General features: G+C 41.3%; 3 protein-coding genes across 5 annotated transcripts; 1 reads left to right on the forward strand and 2 right to left on the reverse strand.

Moving 5' to 3' along the window:
* Positions 1 to 3,029: 3,029 nt before the first annotated feature.
* LOC115746465 lies at positions 3,030 to 6,393 on the reverse strand. Of its 3 annotated transcripts, none has more exons than XM_030682226.2 (7): positions 6,194 to 6,392; positions 5,095 to 5,510; positions 4,113 to 4,254; positions 3,892 to 4,028; positions 3,602 to 3,664; positions 3,450 to 3,518; positions 3,030 to 3,340 (listed from the first exon to the last, which is right to left on the reverse strand). In XM_030682226.2, exons 2-7 carry the CDS (start codon positions 5,287 to 5,289, stop codon positions 3,230 to 3,232), a joined length of 717 nt encoding a protein of 238 aa, XP_030538086.1. In that variant the 5' UTR covers positions 5,290 to 5,510; positions 6,194 to 6,392; the 3' UTR covers positions 3,030 to 3,229. The 3 variants fall into 3 exon arrangements, with proteins under 3 accessions (XP_030538086.1, XP_030538087.1, XP_048132753.1); XM_030682227.2 differs by lacking the exon at positions 6,194 to 6,392 and adding an exon at positions 5,846 to 6,063; XM_048276796.1 differs by lacking the exons at positions 3,450 to 3,518; positions 3,602 to 3,664 and having other exon boundaries at positions 6,194 to 6,393.
* A 2,197-nt stretch (positions 6,394 to 8,590) lies between these two features.
* Positions 8,591 to 12,101, reverse strand: LOC115746467 (serine/arginine-rich splicing factor SR45a-like). The gene is made up of 7 exons (XM_030682228.2): positions 11,921 to 12,101; positions 11,339 to 11,361; positions 11,083 to 11,244; positions 10,835 to 10,946; positions 9,726 to 9,875; positions 9,220 to 9,283; positions 8,591 to 8,985 (listed from the first exon to the last, which is right to left on the reverse strand). Exons 2-7 carry the CDS (start codon positions 11,359 to 11,361, stop codon positions 8,789 to 8,791), a joined length of 708 nt encoding a protein of 235 aa, XP_030538088.1. The 5' UTR covers positions 11,921 to 12,101; the 3' UTR covers positions 8,591 to 8,788.
* Positions 12,102 to 12,453: 352 nt separating this feature from the next.
* Positions 12,454 to 19,512, forward strand: LOC115746480 (general transcription and DNA repair factor IIH helicase subunit XPB1). The gene is made up of 21 exons (XM_030682255.2): positions 12,454 to 12,572; positions 12,680 to 12,723; positions 12,865 to 12,940; positions 13,074 to 13,242; positions 13,461 to 13,683; positions 13,765 to 13,821; positions 14,538 to 14,678; positions 15,081 to 15,161; positions 15,323 to 15,410; positions 16,024 to 16,361; positions 16,445 to 16,520; positions 16,633 to 16,826; positions 17,067 to 17,230; positions 17,315 to 17,387; positions 17,527 to 17,640; positions 18,070 to 18,150; positions 18,512 to 18,571; positions 18,689 to 18,772; positions 18,857 to 18,999; positions 19,108 to 19,194; positions 19,256 to 19,512. The coding sequence occupies exons 1-21, from the start codon at positions 12,563 to 12,565 to the stop codon at positions 19,437 to 19,439; spliced, it is 2,487 nt and encodes an 828-aa protein (XP_030538115.2). The 5' UTR covers positions 12,454 to 12,562; the 3' UTR covers positions 19,440 to 19,512.
* Positions 19,513 to 20,908: the final 1,396 nt, after the last annotated feature.

Raw genomic sequence — 20,908 nt, forward strand, 5'->3', positions numbered from 1 at the left:
TTTTTTTGGCACGTGCGTGCGGACAGAATGTACGTGTGTGTACGTGCGTCGTATATGTAATTTGTATATAGCGTATGCTTATCGAGTACCCGTCATATATTGTCGGATATCATCAATTGTCGCTTGTACTATGGTCGACGATTCGAATTTTGATTATATCGCGATCGCTAACGAGAGGATAATGACGATTTATTTATCTGGGTTGTCGAAAACTATCTATGTAACTTATAGATATATTTGAAATATTTCCTTACTTATAATTAAGACATTTCTCTTGATTTATCAGATCTTTCGTGATAGTGGGTATTCTCCATATCTCCTTTTAAATTGTGTATAATCTAATAAAATCTATCATGCACATCAAAATATACAGAAATTCTACGGTTCTCTCCTTCTCATATTATTCTTCTCTTTCTAACCATCCAAAAGTGACCGAATAATCGACATTCGGTTATTTTTGCCTAACATTGACCTGAGACTAATCCCATTTGTTTTTGAATATTCCTCTCGGTCACTGTTGTGTTATTTCTCTTCTTCACTTAATTATCAAGGAAAACCAAAACAAGTCCGCCACCAAAAAGACTATACGGCAAAACTCACTACAACAAACTATCCACACCACAGCAATCCCGGTTACTACGATCTTCTCGCCCGGAGAAAAATTATTCAAAAAATCATAAATCTATTGTGCGACGATCAATTCGGTTTCAAACTTCTTAATCGTATCAATTTAGTCATAAACATTTCAACGATTTGTTAATTTAATCTTAATACTTCTAATAATTCACCAACTTAGTCATTTTGGCCAATTTTGGCCTGGAAACACGTTGATGAGGAAGGTGGCAGCCGACAATCTTACATGGCGTGGGCGATACTAATGTGGACATTTTTTGTATTTTTTTTTATTTTTTGATTTTTTTTCCTATGGCCAATCATGGCTGAGCACCAACCACAATGAAAGGAAAATGCAAAATTGTCTACGTCATCATCGGTTATATCATGTAGGATGGTCGGTGGCCGATCGGTGTCTATGTCAGCAATTTTCTGCCAAAATTATCCGAAAAAATTAAATTGACAAATCGTCTACTAAATTGGTGTAATGTAAAGATTCAGGTCTGTATGACATTTTGAACAATTATCCCTCCGGGTTGCTATTGTCCATTGGGGGAATTCGAGAACTGGATGCCACCCGTTCAGCAACCACAAGCTGCGTGTAAACCGTTTTGGGTCGGGACCGTTTGCATTTTAAGTTTTTAACCGGCTCATAGGGCTTGCATAGTATTTCATGAGGCCTCTAAGCAGCTGGGATTGCTTGAGTGCATCATCTACTTTGACATGCTTTCCGCCTTGTAATGTCCATGCGTATAATTCAACCTCAGGGCATGCGAGCCTGCTCGATACCGAATCACAAAATCCAAACTTTAGAAAAGGGTTGGATATTGTCTTCATACTTTTCGAAATGGGTTGGTGCGATTTGGGTGAATTTGGGCGCCAAACACGATCCAATCACACATCGCGCTCATTCCTAGCGTGAACTACGAAGTGATCCCCCCCTTTCGAAACATGTAGAAGAAGCCTCTCTCCGAAAGTTAAGAGTTCTAAACTTCTATATTATCACTTAAAAATACCACTTTGGATCAAGTCATAAGGAAGTAATAACTTAACTTGGAAGTTGTTCTCTTCCTCTCATCTTTGCTGCTAGACAAGGGAATACTCTCCAGTCTTCACTTTGTATTCTTGTGAAAATAAGCTATCGCTTTCGGTATAAAGAGATCATTTTTTTATTCCGACAACGTCCACAGCGAAAGGATTAGGGAGGGTTTGGCCTTTGCTCGTTCGGAAGCCGATTTGATGTTCGTTCCATGGCGGGAATGGCATGGAGTTTAGACCGAATTTTGAGATCGAGATTGGCCTCTACTGTCACTGTGGCAATGGACTCGAATTTTGGGTTGAAAAATTGCCGATTGCGTTGCATAGTTTTGTCGAGATATAAGTTATATCGAAGGAACATTGTTACTTAGTTGCGGCTGGCCCCGCAATTGACTACACAGTCACACCTACGAACTTTGTTCCGCACGTGCATGTCGGCGATCACGCGCGAGTCTCACGACTTTATGAAACGAGAGAAGTCGCTCTACCTACGACCGGGTAAACTTTAATGAAAGCTGCTATCTTGACAAACTGACGGTCTTATTATTGTTTCTGACATCATGATTTTTCAATTAATGAGTGCTTTATGCAAAACATGCAATGATGACGTGTGAATCGACGGTAAAAAATAACCGATAGTACTGTCGGACTATCAAGAAATCATTTTCCAACTTCAATTCTAGGATCTATGCGGTCCGGTTTTTGTGCTACTTCGCCTGTGCCAAATGCAATGGATGTGATTACTAAATCCGTTTAACAAAGGTGATCAACGGGTGGATGGCCCCTTCAAGGCCGATTCGGTCCGGTTCGGCCCATTGATGATCTCTACTTTGAATCGTTAATCCAAGAGTTGGATCGGTCCATCTTTCACCATGTCACTCCAAAGGGCAGACCACTAGCGATTGGCACTAAGTTCCAGCCCGGTCCAAACACGGATCCGAAGAAGACTCGAGCCGATCAATATCATACGTCCAATCACCAAGAAATTATTAGCCGCGCAATTAATAGTCTTTTGAAAAGTTTGACCATGCCGGGGTCCCACTTCCGCAGAACTTGGCCAAAACAAAAGAAAACGAAAATGAAACCGAGGAGGAAAAAAGGCCAAAGGCGACTCATCCCGCTTGTGGTCCAAAGAACAAACAAATCCTAATCTCTGGGCTGACAAACTTCGATCCACCTTAGGATGTTTCGACCATTTCTCGAGCAGCAGAAAGCAAATCAAACGCGCATAGGCCTATTGCCTTTAGGCTTCGATATGAAAATGAAGAAAAAGTCCCGTCATTCTTTCCTTTTATTTTCTTTTGAAGGCCTCGTCTCAACCGGGTCGAGGCAAGTCATCCGCACCGGGATCGAATATAATTAGCACCGATGTCTTATGCTCTGATCCGATGGACTTCAATAAGCGTTTACTTGAATAAAGCTTTACTACATAATTAGGAATTGTCGTCCCAGACATTACCTGGGGCTGGGAGCGAGCAGCTACATCAGAGGGTTAGCATCCAACAGATGAACAAGAATTGGTTGACCACACCCTATCCTCCCATGAGAGTCTAGGTGGGTCATATTTAGTTGCTGAAGGTTAATTCCAGGACACTTTCCGAGGTACCGAGTGCTGCAGCAATGGCTCTTCTCCCTTCCGTCGCTTGGCCATGCGGATGAAGTCTGTAATCACTTCTTCCTCCTTTACTCTCTGAAGGATAAGAAATAAGAGAAAAAAGTAGACGCATCAGTTTTATCTTGAAGGCAATGCCTGAGTTTGTGTGTGGGGGTGTGTGTATGTGAGAGAGAGAGAGAGAAACCTGTGATATGAAATGGCGTTCCGCGATGTTGAGCAATTCATTCCTCAGTGGGTGGATTGATGAGCGTATCTACATATCATGTTTCAAGAAAATACAGCTCAGGACAAATCTTTTAGAATGTAAATCAACATCACCATGTTTGAAAAACCTACAAGCTTGTAGTGCCTGCAGTATCTCCACAATGCGTGTGTGCTCAGTTTTGCCAAATCTATCTTCTGAAAACCATGAAACAGCAACAAATCATGTCCAATCCAATGAATACCAAGAAAACGCCAGATCTTCGCTAGAAAAAGACTTGACCAGCATGCAAGCAGAAATTTCAGTATCTAAAAAGGAATGATCGAAATTTGTTCCCCCTTTCAACTTTGATTATGGTATCCCTAGGAGCAGAGCTAAGTCCACAAGAGAAGTAATAAACAAGATAACCGCATGCTGGTCATACCAGTTGAGGTGTCTGAATGATCGATCGGACGTCTCTGTAACTGCCATGGACAACAGACTTCCTTGCAGCGGGGGTGACCAATGGCTTTGCGTGCCGTACTTTTGGCTTTCCCGGTTTGTGGGAGTTAGTATTGGTAGCTGCTCGAGGAAAATAACCACTTCAAAAGATAAAACATGGAATTCCAGTAAAGTACATGAAGATAGGGCCTAAGTTGGACTAACAGATGATATGCTCCTTTTCGACAATGTCAGAGTCAGTGCTAGAGTCCATGTTATGATCACCATCATCTTCATTCCCAGTAGGATGTTCCAGCACGCTCAATGCATTCCTTTGCAGCTTGACTTCAACTCCGTTTTTCAGAACCTTGCAGGAGAAAGCATGCATAGTTTTAAAGCACATCCTCAAAACTTGGTTTGCAAAAGATGCGAAACAGCAATATATGTTCATTTAAAACATTCCCATAGTAAAGATGACTAGAAAACCAGTACGGTAATTTATGAGGATACCCATCTTAAGTAGACGAGAAGACAGCAGAAACTTTGTCCATCAGATCTGAATCTAACAGTTATGCAATGGATATAACCTAATTTTGACATGCAAAGCAAATTCTTTCGTACAGAAATCAGTCACTTAAAAAGCAACCACTCTTAAAAACTTCTGTCACGACAATATCATCCATGGAAGCCAGACATCCAGCTGAATAAGGGAAACAAATTTGGGTCACAGTTATTTGCCAACCTAAGACCTTAATGTCTGGGGCTCAGCACAAGTTTTGACATGCATTACCCATCACAAAGATAGAGCATATCTTCAATCAAACATTAATCTCATTTAATCAACTTCTTGCTGAAGTTTTCCTTAATGTGAACCACCAAGCTACCGATACGTATAAACTTCAGTACCCAGTATGATTTATAAGCAACTAATTCAATATTGATAAACCACATCAGATGAACTCCTAAAATGAACGGAAAAATTCAAGAATGACACGATTCGCTAGTCAGTATATTGATTACAGTAGCCTACCAAAGTAGAAATGTGATCACTAGGACATAAATTTCCAATGATGGAAATTCTCTCACGGTCGGATTTAGAAAGCAGCTGACCTAAAAGTGAGAAGTTAATACTGCTCCACTTGTGTTGCCACGTAATGAAGCATTACTCAAGTCAACTTGTACCAAGAAAAAGTTAATGAAGGCATACCAGCCAGTGCCAACCACCGAGGCCCACGGCCTTCTTGACAACACCTTGGAGACCCACCAAGACGGACTTTGTTCGGTTGTTACCAGTCACAATGACCTTGGTATGCCTAGGAAGAACGGACAGCTCCTCGTCACCACTCTCCTCACGAAATGGTGATAATATTCTAGCAGGACATAGCTCAGTCTCCCCCAACATTGTCTCCAACTCAATCCAACCCTCTCAATAAACTGATAAAAAAACCCCTACGCTAACCCCAGACGGTGCGAAACATACACTCATATAGGATTTTCAGCTAATAACATGGCGATTCATTGACTTCAGCTCAAGATGGGGACAGCTTTCAGTAGAAGCTCATGGCATTCCAGACTCCGCATTCCGCAGATATCTCAAAAGAGGCCTCATTCAAGTAAGCTTTCCTTCGACCAAAAAAAAAAAAAAAAAAGTAAGCTTTCCTGCGAAGTAACAGATTAAAGCAAGTAACAGGCTAACAGCCACTGAAATGTAAAATCACGAGAGAGAGAGAGAGAGAGAGAAACCAATCTGACACTAATTTTTTAAGGACTGAATAAGAGAAGAGGGTTCGAAAACAAGTGAATAGCAGATAAGGCCCGTTCATTAATTTTTTTTTTTGAAGAACCCAACGTTGTGATCTACATCAATATAGTGCTAATAACTCATTCGATAAACCTCCATTCAAGTCACAGTTACACCAAATTCGGAACTAGAACGACTCTATTCAAGTACAAATCACCTCGATTACCCACAACATCAACCTGAGAGTGCTTCAGGCTCTACCCTGAAAGTTCAGCTCAGAGGATTCCGACCAAACATCTAAAAAAAATCGAAACTTTTCCCAAGAAAAACCGAAAGGACGCAAGAAGAAGCCAACCCGGACTAAATTAACTTCACTTCAAAACCCAGACCGAGATAAGAACAAGTTGACGAAATGCAATGACGCAAATACTCAATGCCCACCTAGACGCATTTCGCTCTCTGTGCGACAAACAGTGGCTACGAGCTCAATACAATTCGCAACTCGGGACCGAAATGCGTAACGAGAAAAACCCAAAAGAACCGACTTGATCATTGACCCGCATACCTGCGCACAGAAAGACCGCGAGAGCGAGCTCGACCCGAACAAAAAGCTAGAGGAAATGCGAAGACGGATGGGATTTTTCCGAACGATGCTTCAGAAAAAGCGCACGACTTTTGAGAGCAAACTGCGATTTTGATGACGATACTCCTGAAATGATCTGAAAGCGCGACCGAGCAAGCGAGAGAGAGTGTGAGTGAGAGTGTATGCTCTTAAATGCTTACCAACTGCTGATAAGAAAACGGACCTGACAGCATGGCGTACGGTCAGCATTGCATTTTACCGGGTATTGCAGGTAGCCGGTCGCCTTTTCCCGAAAATACTTCGTGAACATTTTAAACAATTGTAGGCCCAATCCCTTTAAAAAGCAACAATTTTTATTCAAAATTTTCAATTCCGGGTCAATGTTTTTTTTTGTCGTTGACCCCAATCTTTTTATTTTTTTCTCATAAAACTTTGGCCAGACTCTTTTTTTTTTTTTTAATCTAGTAAAGAAGGTCAAACTTTAGTTGGTACCTAAATCTGACTCATGTCAATCTCCCATAAAGTTTCCGTTGAGTATACACGTAAAATCTTTAATGGCATCACCAGACGACAACTTGATGAAAGTCATATTTCTTCAGAATTGGGACCCAATCTATAGTTGTTGTTTTCTTACGAGGCAAAAAAATATTGATTAGACTTGAGATTCAATATAAAGTTGATATTTTTTTCATGAAATAAAAAAAAATCGGGCCATAATTTTTTTTGGTCCAGGGGCCAAATGTGAGACTCATAAAATCGATGCTTTTCAAGGGAATTGGGCCAATAATTATACGTGGTTTGTACAAGGGTGGTGATAAATAAAAATTTGAATTTTTCGACTTTATAGGAGGTTCGTTCTTTTACTTGGCAGAGAATAATACAATTTTCTTATAAAGTCTGCGACATGAAAACAAAGGGGAGTGGAGTCGGATTGTGACTCGTCCTAATAATTTCTTGCTACTGCTCGAGCTAATGAATCAATCTATATCGGGATTCGATGAGATATTTTTCTTGCACATAAAAGTGCGACCCCGCCTCACCTGCCTACTGTTTCCTCACCATCTTTGATAAGCCCATCGGTGCGTAAGTTAGCTCCACGATTCGTTTCGACCTCGAGTAGGCTTTTCCTAACTTGCGAGAGAAGAGCGAGCATGCAACGAAGCGGCCCCCGCGTCTGCTGAAGACGCGGAATTTCGTCATATTATAACAAACACGTTCAATGGAGAGAACAAACTAATCAAAGATGGTTCAAATCTCATGCTCCTCGTGCGTGCATGCCTAGGGAGGCGATAGAACATTGGTGGGGGAGAAAAAAAAATCGATTTTTATTCCTTTTTTCCAGTCTTTAATTCGTGGGAAAATGATCTGTTTTCGGAAGACAAAGCTGTCCTGTGTGTTGCCCCGGTGCCGTACGTGCGGGACCCGGTCTTTGCTCAGCTAGTTTTTATCGTTTCCTGGGGGGTTGCGTGTGTCGGAACCAAGAGGAACACGGGGCAAATTTTTCCACTTGGATAACCGCACGCATACAAACTCATATCCTCGCAATTAATCAATTCTGACCCAAAAAGAAAAAAAGAAGAGAAAAATACAAATTTCACAGTTTTTCTTTTTCAGCGGTTTGTGTCGGGGATGCTTTTTCTCGGATCTTATCCAAGCAGCCAAAACTCGATTGGAAAGGGGATTTGAAATCCGGTGCTTCTCGCCTGCAGCGGAGCTCCGCAGGATTTCAGTGGGGCCGCCTGCCCCTGTCGCAACTCAAAAAACGTCGTCGTTCCAAGTCACTCTTGCCTTTCGACACTCTTGTCCGAACTCTGTCCATGGCAGAGACGGAACCACCGTCGGTTCTCTTCTGCACCAATGGCTGATTTCACCCCTCGTCTCACAAGTTAAGGCACCGCAGGTTCGAGTCTCACGGTTATCAAAGATTGTGAGGTCAACCGCTCGCCAGAACATCGGCGTGGCGCTCAAGCTAAAATGGAAGAATCGTTTTTCCGCCGCGTGCCCTTCATGGTTCCGCTTTTCACCGAGGAGGACCAGCTGCCCCCATTGGGTGTTTCCAACAGCGCCGATCCCATCTCTCCTTCGGAAAATCTCCCGAATGCCGGCAGGCTGCCGGCTTGCTTCCACGGAGTCCAGACAGCTACGAGACCGCAAATTGAACGAGCCAATGGTATGTGACAATCCAGGAGCAGTCGAGAACTCTGCTACTAATGTGAAGAAGGGTGAAGCGGGCAAGTCCCTTTCAACAAAAGGATTCAAACGGAACCGGCAAAGCGAACTTTCAGATACTAGTTGCAGCAATAACGTGCCTCGGAATTTGCTAGAGAATCGCCACGCAACATTCTGAAGGACACAAGGTAAATGACCGTCCATGATGAATTGATCGATGAGAAACAAGTGAATTGAATTCTCTACCATGAATCCTGACAAAGAAGAGTCAAAAGACTGCATCAAGATGCAAACACTACGGAGAAACAGCAACTCATATGCAAAAGATTTAGAGATTCCATGCTTCACATGTCGACCAATATTTCCGCCTTGCATGTAGAAGGGGCTTCGATCAGAGAACACCACCACTTATCTAGAATATCCACCACTGTCTCTTGACAAGGAGCGCTCCCTGCGTCTCCTGGACGAGTCTGAATGTCCCTTGTCCCGCTCCCTCCTACCATAAGGAGAGCGGGAGCGGGATCTTCCTCGCCGGTCCCTTGGATAGTAATCATCGTCGCGCCGTCGGCGTGGAGAACGGCTACGGGATCTTCTCCCACCACGGCCTGCATTTTCAACTCCAATGAGCATGACACGTTCGAATAACATTGTAAAATCTAGAGAAATGATGCATACACTATACCAGGGCATTGACATTGAAACTTCATCAAAACAAATATTGAAAAAAAGAAGGTACTCTGGTGAATCAAATAAAAGCTAATACTACTATATAAGATAATGATAATTTGCCGAGGATATCACCCACATTCAATCACCACGAGCACAAATCAAGTGCATACCTTGTTTTTCTTTCAATCCAAGATATCTTCCAGGTGTTGGAGTCCTCCCACGCTTCCTTTTTGCCTGTAGAAGATAGATTATATTTTCAAACTGATTGAATTAAACAAACAAACTTAGCATCCTGTTTTATGGCCGTTCAGTATTGAATACAGAAAAAAAAAATTACAGAAAAACAAGCAGAAAAGGATCAAAGCCGTCGACTTAAATTGAAAAGAAAGAGAGGCCAACGACAGATACTTTTACTCATATCGAAAAAGGGCATACACCCCTCGGCATCGGCAAAATAGTCGAATTGACTGACGAGTTCGGGAATGTCGCTGAAGAACTCATGCGGTGAACGAATAGGTTCAACGGTTAGATCTTAGATCGTGAATTCGATGGAGCTACACAGACCAGACCTGCTGCTAAAATTCATCAGGCAATAATCCCAGAAAAAAACCACTAAAAAGTTGACAAGACATAACAACTCACACCAGTTAACTAATTATGAAAATAAAACACATACCTTCTCCACAGTGATCAGTCGGCCTTCAAACACCGACTGGTTCAGATACTTTATACAGCGCTCTGCATCCTTGTTGGTTTCCATGGTGACAAAACCAAATCCACGCGAGTCTTTGGTGCGAGGGTCAGTAACCAACTGACACTCCAAAACCTAAAACAGAGCTCATTAAAGTATTTCTGGAATCATTTTCACAATGTATCCATCTATTTCTTATTTTTACCTCCTTTACTGAAGAAAAGATAAGATTCCACCACTGTTAGTAAAGGGATGACTGATTGGCTACAAACACTTTCTCTATGTCTACAAACAACTTCCTCAGTGTCTACCTTCCAAGGCTTATGTTGACTAATGCATTATAATGGGACGAGACACCATAGTCCTTACTGATTTTCGAGTATGAATTTTCTCTTTCATTGACGGCAGACATTCCAACAGAGCTTACAATAAGTAGAAGCAAATGACATGACAATTAAGCAATAGAGGAAATAGCAGTTGTTCCACCAACTGTGCCGAGCCTCTAGCCATGTGTTTATCCAATGACCATAAAACATAGACAACGCTACACTTTTGCACAAACCACAACTTTCCATTTTCCTGAGCATACATTGATAACAGCTAATTTAATGAATTTAGTCTCCCGAATTTCACCATACCGACTTGCTACCGCACCTTAAAGGTAGTATTAGTGTGTTCTGTGGACTATGTTGTTACATCTCTCCATTATCAGATCATACTGCCCCCCAAAATTACTGTCAGCAAAATCTCATAGCCTAAGGGGAGGGCCTTTTGATCTCCCACTTTCTTCTCCAGATTTTTGACCAGAATGAATTTGGCAACTTTTTGGCCAGCGAAGAATTTGGCATTACAAGGTAATGTTCTCCTTTAAAATGTGAAATAGGACATAATGACCTTACATGATGAACTTTTAATTTTGTTAAAGTCGTAGGCCGACAACTATAGAAGCTAAAAAAAATGCAGAATCCCTGAACATTAGGCAGTTGGATGCCGTAGGTTCTTACTCATAAAGCATCAAGACCGCATCAGCTTCCAATGGCATCACTGAAACGAGTGATTATTATGAGGAAATGACAGCTTTCAGAATCACATACCTTTCCTTCTTTACTAAAATATTTTTCAAGATCACTTGTAGTAACCCTGGTTGATAAACCCGTCACATACAAGTTATTTCCTGGATTGGAAACATGTTCGAAATCTTGGCTCCTGGAACAATAGACCTCCATTGTTCAGCTCGAGACACAACTGACAAATATTTATCATCTAAAAAACCCCAATAGCAAGAATTTGTCATACAACAAATACAAGGAAATCCATACTTGTCTATGGAACAAAAACATACCTCGAGCGGCTTCTCCTTGACCTTGGCACCGACCTTGGCACCGACCTTGACCTAGACCGACGGCCTCTAACGGGTGAAGCGGAATCCCTTGATCTTGACAATGATCTTGACTTGGACCGACGGCCTCTAACGGGTGAAGCAGAATCATGAGGAGAAGGAGACCTGCGACATGAAGCGCCACAGGAAAAAGTAGGCTTACCAAGGCATAGGTAATGCAATAACATATAAGATTCAAAGAATCGACAGGAGAACTTACTTTAGTCTCCTTTTGTATGGCATCTACAAGTAACAAAAAATTCGATGTCAGAATCCATTAAACACCAACATAATCAACTCTCCGCAAATTATCTCTCGATAGTCTTACTCGTTCGACTACATATGTTGCACAAACGTGCAACAATATGAATTCTCGCCATTCTGCTCAAAACTTTAAGCTTCAGGTTGCTTAATGCCACCAAAAATCTCTATTTCGAGCTGTCAACCCAATGAAATAACCCTGCTAAGCAATTCTACAAACGAATCAAGAATTTCGACCCCAATAACAGAACCAATCTCAGCCCATGAACTTCTACTTAGCTCGATTCCCTCCGAAATCCCCACGAACGCGCGAAAAAGAAAAAGAAAAACAGTCTAATTCAACATCTTCCCTTGTCCAGGCAGCGCAAATTCACGACACAAACCCACATCAGATACGCATTTCCCGATCAAACTTCGCATGATCTTGACAAGACGGGCGAGCGCGGGATTGATCGGTGCATAGACCCTCACCAAACGGCACGACATGGCGGAAAAAAAATTAGACGACCGCGAGCTAGGGAGCAAAAATGGAGGGACTAACCTTCACTCGGGTTCAGCTAAATGGAATCGCCGAGATCGACTCGGATGCCCTAGTACAGCGGTCCGTCGGATCGTCTGCAACTGAGCACAGAAGTGCCGAAAAATGGCAAAGAACGCCCCACCTTTCTCCGAAGCCCGCTCGTCCCGACGCTTTATGAGCTATAGGCCAACAAAAAAAGAGAACGCTTTAGACAAAAAACCATAAAGACCGAACACCTGTCGAAATTTGTGTAAGCCCCTTACTTAAGTCTCAAAATTTTTTTGCTGAGTCACTTAAACATAAAGTTAAAGAAAATAATTCATTCAGTAATGCAACTTTTAAAACAAAAAGTAATTTATTTTTATTTTCGAAGCATTAATTTTTTTTTGAAACTATTTAGAAAATAATTTTTTAAATAAAAATATATTTAATTACGCAACTTAATTTTTTTTTTTTAAAAATTACTAAAATCAACTTCTGGAATAGAGAAATTTTTTTGACAAAAAAAAAAAAAAAGTAGGGAGATAAAAGTTTTGAATACTAAATCCGAGGCCCGGCCCGGAAAGTGGACTTCCTCATATAAAACTTGCTGCAGCTTCCGCTTTCTGGACATCGAAAGAGAAACGGATTCTGCAATTTCGCTCCAACCGCCAAAGGAAATTCATGGGACACGGTACGATCCTCTCACTCCTCAGCTTCTCGCTGTCGCAACCCACCACCTTGAGCTCTAGAAACCGAGCTCATCAGTCGTTGTTGATCTGCCGATTCCTAAATTTTCAGGTGAAAAGGGACGGCCCGGCAAGAGGCAGAAATCGTCGGCCAAGGTCAGTTCCCTCCCTCCCTCCTCTCTCCCTCTCTCTCCCCTCTCTGAATCCAGTTGCGATTTCGCCGCAATACAAAGAAGACCGCAGCTCGCGCATCGTTTCCGTGAGATTGTTGAGGCGGCGACGCTGTTGTTGCTGCAGGATGATTACAGGAGCGCGATGCCGGAGGAGGACGAGGCGATCTACGGCGAAGAAATGGAGGAGGACTATCGCGATGGTACTGACTTTTGACGCGTGCGGTTCGATGTTTTGCTTGTTTAGAGATAGGGCGGCACGCGGGGTTGTGTTGGGAACGGCTTGGTTTTTAGCTCGATTGGGGGGCGAAATCATAAGTTAATCTGTTGTTGTAGGCGACGGTGAAGGGAAAAAGAAGGATTTTAGCAAATTAGAGCTGAAGCTGGATCACGGCAATCGGCCCTTATGGTCTTGTGCGGATGGCCGAATTTTCCTGGAGACATTTTCCCCCTTATACAAGCAGGCTTATGATTTTCTCATTGCCATTGCTGAGCCTGTTTGCAGGTACTCTTTCAATACAAAGCCTTCTTCTCGAGATAGTTTGCACGCATTCCTAGTGCGGATGATTTAGCATTGCGTCTTTAGCCATAGGTCTATGAAATTTTCTCAAAGCATGGGCAGTTTTATCCATTTCAATCACCTGTCGCTAATTTGTAATTCTGCACTGCATTGCCTGATGCATCATTCACCCTGATTAATTTTTCGTTTTCTTTCTTTTGTAGACCGGAGTCGATGCATGAGTACAACTTGACCCCGCACTCATTGTATGCAGCGGTGTCTGTTGGTCTTGAGACAGAAACTATCATTTCCGTATTGAATAAATTGTCAAAGACCAAGCTCCCTAAAGAGATGATTGACTTCATACATGCTTCGACCGCTAATTACGGAAAAGTGAAGCTTGTGCTTAAAAAGAATAAATACTTCATCGAGTCACCCTTTCCTGAGGCAGGCCCATTTCTCTATTCCTTTTCTTTCACTCTTACAAGCGTTTGGATTGGGGGTTACTAATCAGAAAACTAATTACAGGTGCTGAAGAAGTTGCTTAGGGATGAAGTTATATCTCGAGCTAGGATATCTTCTGAGGTTTGTGTCTATACTATTTTTAGTTGAAATGATGCGTTTCTTTTGCCTGCTGATGCCCGTCTTGGTTGCTAGCACTTTTGCGATGGTCTCTCTTTCAATGCTGTCGTTCATACATTTTGTCTAAGGCATGATTTAGCCGTGTTGTAAGTCGGTGGTCTTCAGAATTGAAGAAGATTATGACATGCTCTGACAGTAAGAGATTCACATGAATTTGAGTTCCTTATAATTGGATAATACTTCTATCCTGGTTGGATTTAGGAGACTCGAAGACAACTTGGAAATCATTTGCTTTTAATTGGCCAACTTGATGAGGACTTGGCAAACAATATGATGAAATCTTTACTAATGTGGTTATCAATTTTAAGTTTGCTTTGGGGAAGGGATTCATTTTACCCCAATATTCATATCCTTCCTTGATTTGCCTTATGACAGGGCATCTATATTTTGTCTACTACAGCAGTCAGCCTTGGCCCTTCAGTATAATATCAATATTCTAATTTGCACTTCCTTCTGATGCAAACTTTCTTATCGAGTTAAAGCTTTGTTATTGTTTTGTTCTTTCCTGCACAGTTCCTGTTTCAAGTTTAAGTCTTGACAACAATAGCTTCATGCTCGCCATATGTGGTTTATGTTTCCTTATGTTTTTATCGTGAGAGGAATACTATAGCGTCTTTTGTGGTACAATCATTGGTCACAGGATATCTGGTAATATGCAGGGACCTGGTGCTGATGGATTCACAATTAGCAAAGCAATGGGTGAAGTTGGGGTTGGACATAATGAGCTACTGAATGAAGCTGAACTGGCTGCTGCAGCTGAGGAGAAAGAAACCCACTCATTTGAGATCGATCCTTCTCAGGTAAAGCTTTCAGACCGTTAGTTAAAAATGTGCTAGGATCTCGTACCTTCTGCTTGGACGACTAGTTGTCAGTGATCATGTTTTAACGAAGCATAGTTGTGGTCACTGATCGTGAACCGCAATTGCATATCCTAGATTTAGTTGGCCAGAAACTATTATTTTTCAAACTTTCTGCTTCTTTGTCCTTTTTAGTTTGTGACCTGTTCAGTTCATTGCCTCTATCCTTACATTTGCGTTCTCTATTTTTTCCGTTTCTATAACCATGTCATGGATTCTGAGTGGTGTTGCATCAGTGTCAATTGACTGATGCTTATCAAGTGTGCATGCTGTAAGTTATATTGGATTTTATGCATTCCTTAAGGTTCTTGCAAGCGCATTCAGTACTGTCTTTTACTTTTTTAGGTTGAAAATGTGAAGCAACGTTGCTTGCCCAATGCTTTAAACTATCCCATGTTGGAGGAGTATGACTTCAGGAATGATACAGTGAGTTCTAATCCTCGATTATGATCTCTGTATTAAGTTGAAATCTAAAGTACCATGTCAATGTTATACATGTTTAATAAATTGAACATGTAGAACCTTTCATGACTTGTCTTTACCTCTGAGATCTTGGTGCTAGTTGACGTTCCTTTACTATTGTGCAGGTAAACCCTGACCTGGAAGTAGAGCTGAAGCCTCATGCACAACCACGACCATATCAAGAAAAAAGCCTTAGTAAAATGTTTGGAAATGGTAGGACTTTTTCTACAATCACAAGCATTGATTTTTTCAGTCATTTCCATAAAACAGTCTTCAGCGGATGATCCCCGTGGGTTTTGAAGACTGCTTCAGACTCTGCAATTCCAATGCCTTTACATTTATAGAATTTAGGTGCCCCGACCTTGTGATTACTGATTAAGAGAAACTTGACCAAGAAGCTACCTTCTTATCGGGGAAAGTGCAATTTGACAATTTTGAGGTCGTCTTAATGCTGTATTTCACAGAGAGTGTGTTGGTTGGTAACAAAACTTATACAAATTGCGAATGGGCATGAATCAATTTAGAGGTTAGATGTTCTTGATTCTTTCTTAGATGATTTATTATATTGAAGCTTCCTCCTTTTACTATTTAAGATGTGCTTTTTACTTTTTACTTAGACATGAAGGATGTGGGAGTGGGCAAACACGACTTTATTAAATATATATTTTGGTAATGTTTTGGAATATGTATAACTCATAGTTCAAGGTCTTACAAACTATTTGATGTGTTATCTAATTCCTTATTTTTTGTGTTTTCGACTGGAAGTAAGAGACCCTGAAGTTTTTGGTTCTTTGATAGTTCTCATTTTTTTGTTGTCCTTCTTTAGGTCGAGCCAGATCTGGTATCATCGTGCTACCTTGTGGTGCTGGGAAATCTCTGGTTGGTGTTTCTGCAGCATGCCGGATAAAGAAGAGTTGTCTTTGCTTGGCAACAAATGCAGTTTCTGTGGATCAATGGGCATTTCAGTTCAAGTTATGGTCAACTATAAGAGATGAACAAATTTGTCGTTTCACATCTGACAACAAAGAAAGATTTCGTGGCAATGCCGGGGTCGTTGTTACTACATACAACATGGTTGCTTTTGGTGGAAAACGATCTGAAGAATCTGAAAAAATCATTGAAGAAATAAGGAATAGAGAATGGGGGTTACTTCTGATGGATGAGGTGATCTCATTACTCCATGATACCTAGCTTTATGTACCCCCTCTTCATATTTGTCTTTGCATCGAATTACTATCTCTGTTCAGGTGCACGTGGTTCCTGCTCACATGTTCCGAAAGGTCATCAGCCTCACAAAATCGCACTGCAAACTTGGACTCACTGGTATGTCACTTGGATGTTATTGCACTCTGCTCCAACTTCTTTACATGCCTGTTTTCCTTGCTACCTTATTTTTCACAACATCTAAATTAGGCTTCATGATATGTAATTGCAGCCACACTTGTTCGTGAGGATGAGAGGATAACAGATCTGAATTTCCTTATCGGTCCTAAATTGTATGAAGCAAATTGGTTAGATTTGGTGAAAGGCGGCTTTATTGCGAATGTACAGTGTGCAGAAGTATGGTGTCCGATGACTAAGGAGTTCTTTGCTGAGTATCTGAAGAAGGAGAACTCCAAGAAAAAGCAGGTAAAATGTCGCTAGTACTCCTGCAAATGGGGTCTAGTGCGTTGAGATATTTGAGATATCGCTCCTTTGCAAATGTAGTGGAAATGGGATGGATGTAAATGTTCTCTCTGAGAGTTTGATCTCTTCCTTTGTGGCCTGAAATGTTACAACATAGTTATTACTTCTGAATGGTTGATGAAAATCAGGTACAGCTTCACCCAGAACTTCTTGATATTCTAAATGATGGGCTTTCAACTGCAGGCACTGTATGTGATGAACCCCAATAAGTTCAGAGCTTGCGAATTTTTGATCCGTTTTCATGAACAACAGCGTGGGGATAAAATAATTGTCTTTGCCGATAATCTTTTTGCCCTAACAGAGTATGCAATGAAACTGCGCAAACCAATGATTTATGGTGCTACCAGGTATTAATGACCATTAACATTCTTTTGGATGATCACTTTGTCCTTTGCTTATAATGAGTCATTCCGGGATTGTTGGATGTGCAGCCATCTTGAACGGACAAAAATTCTCCAAGCTTTTAAAACTAGTCGGGATGTGAACACAATTTTTTTATCCAAGGTACCGTATTCCTCTAATCATCAGTATTCGTTCTATGGGATAATCTAGAATAATATTGGGTACCATGGTTTTTAAATCTGGCATTGACCTAAGTAAATGGCATGTTCTATCTGTTCCTTAATTCGCACACTTTCTACAGGTTGGTGATAATTCAATAGATATTCCTGAGGCAAATGTTATAATTCAAATTTCATCACATGCCGGATCTAGACGACAAGAAGCCCAACGTCTTGGACGTATTCTTAGGGCAAAGGTGATTTGAACATCTCTTGATATTTTCCGATTTTTCTGCCTTCATATTGGTATCTACAATGCCATCACAATATGAAATATTTCTACTGAGGATCGTTCTATATCTGGAAATCGTACAAGTAATTCATGTGTGACTTGTTATATATCTTTGGTACTACTATACAGGTGTTACACATCTATCTCCATGTGTGACTTGTTATATGTCTTTGATACTACTATACAGGTGTTGCAACTCTATCTCCTCGTTTCCATTACTGGCATCGGGAATGAATTGGACTAACCTTTCCTGCAGAAATAGATGTATTCATTAGCAAGCTAGATAGTGATCCAACATTATTTTTTGTTCCAACCATCTCATGTTTCAATCCAAGCTGTCTATGCTTTGGCAAGATAACTCTGCAAATTTAACGTCTCATATTGCTCAAATCAGGGCAAGCCTCAAGATAGGATGGCAGGAGGCAAGGAAGAATACAATGCATTTTTCTATTCCCTTGTGTCTACAGATACACAGGTTATTATGTAATATTTTCCATTTTAGAGTTATGTTTTGGCAAATATCAATTGGAAAGACTTTGAGTCCTCTTAAGCCTGTTTTTAGTTACTAGTTGAGGGCCTCATGAGCTCCCACGTCATCCCCCCCCCCAAGCCCCCCAAACCCCAAAACCCACAAAAAAAAAAAAAACACACACACACACACGCAGAGGTGAGATGGGAAGTGGGGCCCGAAGTGGCCAGTACCACGTGAGCCAGTGCGAGAATAAAAGCACCAAAAAGTTAGAATATTTATTAAAGAACCTAAGCACAAAGGAAAGCAGCTCTTATTGCGGCTTTTATTTATGGTATTGATATTGTTTATTATTGTTCACATGAAGGAAATGTACTATTCGACCAAACGGCAGCAGTTTTTGATCGATCAAGGTTACAGCTTTAAGGTATGTTGTTATGCTGTGTCGAAGAATAGTTTACAGATTAACAAGTCCTCATTTCTTTTGTTATTGATCAGAGCTTGGTCATTCTTCTTAATTGTAATCATCCCTTGCACACTACAGGTGATCACAAGCTTGCCGCCTCCTGATTCAGGAGCTGATTTGAGCTATCACCGACTGGATGAGCAACTGGCACTTCTAGGCAAGGTCAGTTCTTTCTTCTCATTTTGATCTTCGAAACTTCTCTTATCTAACCTTAGTGCTAATCTGCGCATGTCTGGATCTTGGCAGGTACTGAGTGCCGGTGATGATGCAGTTGGTCTAGAGCAATTGGAAGAAGATGCCGATGATATAGCTCTTCACAAAGCTCGTCGTTCTTTTGGATCAATGAGTGCAATGTCAGGTGCAAATGGGATGGTGTACATGGAATACAGGTAGAACCGTTTTTCTTTCGAGATGCTTTATTCTAAGTATCGGAACTGTTTAGTATATGCAAGACTGCTTTTCTCAAATGGAGAACAATGTGGCGAATTTGTTTGCAGTACTGGACGAAAGCTAGGACCTGGCCAACAAAAACCTAAACCCAAGGACCCTTCCAAGCGACATTATTTGTTTAAGAAAAGATATGGCTGAGACACTGATGAAATTCAGCAGAGCAGTTGCGACTCTAAGTGCCGAAAAACAGTATGCTTCTCAGGACCTATCTAACTGCTTTTCAGTATGTGCAAAAGCACGTGATTGTGATGCAGCAAGAGTGATCCAAACAGGACATATGGTGCTACCCTCCCTTGGTGTTGGTAGCGGTTGCCATCCCCATTTGCAAATTGGCGTCATGATGCTTGTGTATCCTCCTGTACATGTATATATTGAATGATTTTGCCGTCCTTGATGACACCAACATTTTAAGAAGTTGACATGTTGGGATAATCTTCTTCGGGTGATCTCAATCTTCCATTTGGTATGTGGGTAATATTTCATCCTCGTCATGTTAGCTGCTGGAGTAAAGGTGGATTTAATTTGCTGTCTAAACACTCAATGCGTTTTAGAATGATTGGAATGAAGCATTCAATGTATTTTTAAGAAATTTTTGAAGAGATCCAAATGTCTTTTGGGAGGATCTACTGGAGTCTCAGTGGTGGATCTATGAAAGGTAACTCTTGCAAATGATTTGCTCCCCTTGAAATGAACGAACAATGACGTCTGATCTACCTCAACTTGGCTTTTGCCATTCAACTCATCGTTTGCCAAAAAGGCCCACGAGGAAGTGAAGAATGCCTTCCCACCATCTTTGAAGTTGGGGAATCATTGGCTTTAAGGAAAAGAGAGCCTCTCTCTCTCACGCACGCGCGCAAATTTATAAGGCCGCAGCTAATAATTTTTACCTCTTAGAGATTCCCCACGCGGTGGCAGAATTCCTTCCTCTGCTCTCCAATGGCCTTGAAGGGGTTTTAAGCATTATGACTGTCCTTTGGACATTCCAAATGCCCTGACTTCTAATTCCACTTTAAAAATCATGACACTGGCGAATCGTTGGACTCATCAAACACCTACTTGCTCGAGGGTAAACGGGGCCGACAAACCAAAATCGACTTGAAAGTTAAGCAAAGAAACTGATTGCAGTTCTCAGACAGGATTAGGTTTTTGAAGGGCAAAAGGCAGAACTACGAATAAAGATGAACAAAGCAGACATTCTATAATAACTTTGTTTAGGAGAGAGGACTTGACTCCTATTCCATTGTAGTGGGGATACAGCTAGGGATTAACAATTATATGCAGTAAAGGAGGACTTCTAAGCCCAGAAATGAAAAGAAACCTTTCAATTATTTGCTTATAAATTATGAGAAAGAACCCCGTTCTCTGGTTCAGTCAAGCGCAGGTCTCCATCCATAGACTGCTTTTGAAGCAGATTCTGTAGTCTGATTGCTTGAAGTATAAATCAGAGTCAGTCCGGTTTTGCTCAATCGAAACAGGTTTCGCTGTTTGACAAGCAAATCCCTCAAAAATCTACGCAACCTATGCGGAGGTATGATATTGCAGATGAATTTCACAGAGAATTAAAAGCCGGTAACTGGGAAAAACTCTCATCAGAACTGTCTCGAAGCGGTGAAACCACCGGTACTTTAATTGCTTCATTGCATGACATGATCCACTTCCTTCGTAACTACTAAACCAAACTTGCATCTTCTTCGCCTAATGAATACGCAGGCATTCCCATCTCACATAAGAAGCCCTCGCGAAAGGCGAAATCTGCAAAAGCGACAGTGTAAACCTCAAAAGTGCCAATTAGCTGGCCAGTCTGATGATACGTGAGTGCTGCTAAAAAAGTCTCAGTTGACAGTCAAA

The sequence above is a fragment of the Rhodamnia argentea genome, chromosome 3 (assembly GCF_020921035.1).
Source record: "Rhodamnia argentea isolate NSW1041297 chromosome 3, ASM2092103v1, whole genome shotgun sequence".
In the NCBI taxonomy this organism is placed as follows: domain Eukaryota; kingdom Viridiplantae; phylum Streptophyta; class Magnoliopsida; order Myrtales; family Myrtaceae; genus Rhodamnia; species Rhodamnia argentea.